General features: G+C 40.8%; 1 protein-coding gene across 1 annotated transcript; it reads left to right on the top strand.

Annotated features, from left to right (window-relative positions):
* Positions 1-577: 577 nt before the first annotated feature.
* Positions 578-2,615, top strand: SARC_12929 (hypothetical protein; the record flags this gene model as incomplete). The annotated part of the gene is made up of 3 exons (XM_014292956.1): positions 578-639; positions 1,494-1,622; positions 2,411-2,615. Coding segments are annotated over 3 exons (271 nt in total), but the record flags the coding sequence as incomplete, so codon positions are not given.
* Between the last annotated feature and the right edge of the window lie 264 nt (positions 2,616-2,879).

Here is a 2,879-nt window from a genome sequence, read left to right as displayed (position 1 = left end):
ATGATGGCTGTAATATACCCCATTGGCTATGTGTGTGCGTGTGATAACTGTATTATACCCCATTGGCTATGTGTGTGGGTGGGATGGCTGTACTATACCCCATTGGCTATGATGGCTGTATTATACCCCATTGGCTATGTGTTTGCGTGTGATGGCTGTATTATACCCCATTGGCTATGTGTGTAGGTGGGATGGCTGTATTATACCCCATTGGCTGTGTGGGTGGGTGGGATGGCTGTACTATACCCCATTGGCTATGTGTGTGGGTGGGATGGCTGTATTATACCCTATTGGCTATGTTTGTGGGTGGGATGCCTGTACTATATCCCATTGGCTATGTGTGTGGGTGGGATGGCTATACTATACCCCATTAGCTATGTGTTAATATGTACATGCACCTGTTGCATGCTGTCATATTATACGTACACGTATGTGGACCCGATACCATCACGCAGGGCCATGCACATGGCAGTGTGTGGTCTACTACGTACATTGTGCGTGTGTGTCACATACACGCAGAGTGCACCCGGGCTGGTTATTGATAGGCGCTGTGTTTTTGCCCACCCCTTAGATACAGTGGGGAGGTTGAGCGAATAACACCCCTGTGTTTCAGTGATCCCGGTCTCTCACAGGCGAATAGTATGTGGCGTGTGCACTGCTGAGTCTCGGAATAGGTTGCTTGTGATTGGTTGGTGGATTGGTGAGGATGGAAGTTAAATCTGTGCAGTGCTATTTTTATTGTGTGGTCTAGGATGAATGTAGTCGTGCTGATTATTTGCTAATATATATATATACTGTATGTCTATAGTGCATGACAGTTGCGATTTTAATCTTAGGTTCGTCTATCCCTCCAGGATTAAGGTTGCCAAAGAGCGCTTAACGCCTTAATAGCAAGAGCCGAACTACTCGTGCCACTATTTCATTTCAGTGACAATCTCTTGGTGCACCCGAGTACTGGTCTTTGCACGATGATACCGAACATCTCTAAACGTTTACTTTAATTATACTTTACTTGTACTGGTGTAGTGGGTAAAGTATAATTATTACTTATGTAGGTTAGCATCTATCAATCCCAAGTGCCGCTCATCACAAGCAACAACACCTTGTGCACACGGATGACCTGTGAGTTATATATCCTATGTGGTCTATATCTATAACATGATCTGTTTGTGAATCAAAGCGTTTCTATCTATACAGTAGGCATACATGCACACCCATAGCAACGACTACGGGTAAATGATGTTTACGCATTCAGAAGAAACCATAACGAGACCCACATAGGCATTGTGTCGCTTCTGCATGTGTGTTACGTCTTCCTGACAAGTTTTTTGGAGAAGTCTGTGTTCGGCTGTGGCCTCGCTGAATGCTTGTACGCCCTTTCCTTGTAGGACACAAGCTAGCTTGTGTATGCTTTCTGGGTAGGTATATAGTATATATAAGTATAGTATAGTGTGCCACTACCTTCTGATACCCTTTGTCCCTTTAATTATCAGTGAAGTTGGTTGTTGTGGGAGTTGACATGACTCGGCCCGAAAACCTGCACCCAATAGCCGAGCAGGAGGACAGTGAGTGCATCACCAGTCAAATCATACCGTTGAAAGGCCTATATGCAGAGTTAACAGGTGCGTGAGAAATGGGTGTATAAGGCACGCGCATAATTAGTGTAAGGTGTATATGTATGTTGTGAGTCTCATTTATACCATTATATCCTAGTGGTCTTGCTCTTATATATACTACGATATATCTATGTTGTTACTCTCATATATACAACTATATCTCCATGTTGTTACTATTGTATATACTATTATATCTCTATGTTGTTACTATCGTATATACTATTGTATCTCTATGTTGTTACTCTCATATATACTATTATATATCTATGTTGTTACTATCATATATACTATTATATCTCTATGTTGTTACTATCGTATATACTATTATATCTCTATGTTGTTACTATCGTATATACTATTATATCTCTATATTGTTACTCTCACATATACTATTATATCTCCATGTTGTTACTATCGTATATACTATTATATCTCTATGTTGTTACTCTCATATATACTATTATATCTCTATGATGTTACTCTCGTATATACTATTATATCTCTATGTTGTTACTCTCATATATACTATTATATATATGTTCTTGCTCTCATATATAGACTATTATATCTCAATGTTCTTACTCTCATATATATAGATATATATTCAAGCCTATACACATATATACTCCTGCCACACGTGTATGCAGCAGTGTACATCTCTCTGAGGGACACACACTATCCTTCTAACCAATATACACCAATACCCGTGCGTACAATATGCGTGCGTAGTACTCGACCCATTGTCTGTCGCTACGTTTCATCAAAATGGTCATCTGACACCTCTACGCTCACAGCCATGCAGGCACAGGCCGGTGTAGAAGTAGACGCTCGGTTGCTTCATCTTGCCCTTGGATTGGACATGGGGTCACTCTAAATGCACAGCGCGATGACCAGAGACTGCTGTGCTTGAATGGGAGCACTTGACCTACACTGGAACTCTCTCTCTCTCTCCCACTCACTCACTCACATATACATACTTACATACATGCATGCATACTTATATATATATATATATATATATATATATATATACATACATACATACATACATACATACATACATACATACATACATATACACACTCCAAGTGTGGGCTCGATACTGCCCTCTGGAGAATGGAACAGATGGACTGAGTATGGACTCTGTCTCAGGCAAGCAGCATCAGATGCTAATATAACACCACCTCACAGGCAAGCAGAACTATACGCTAATGATATAATACTACCTCACGTGCCGAGTGGCTCGTCAGCAAAGCTGTATGA

The sequence above is a fragment of the Sphaeroforma arctica genome (assembly GCF_001186125.1).
Source record: "Sphaeroforma arctica JP610 unplaced genomic scaffold supercont1.2724, whole genome shotgun sequence".
Lineage (NCBI taxonomy): Eukaryota > Ichthyosporea > Ichthyophonida > Sphaeroforma > Sphaeroforma arctica.
This window is presented reverse-complemented; position numbering and strand designations above follow the sequence as displayed.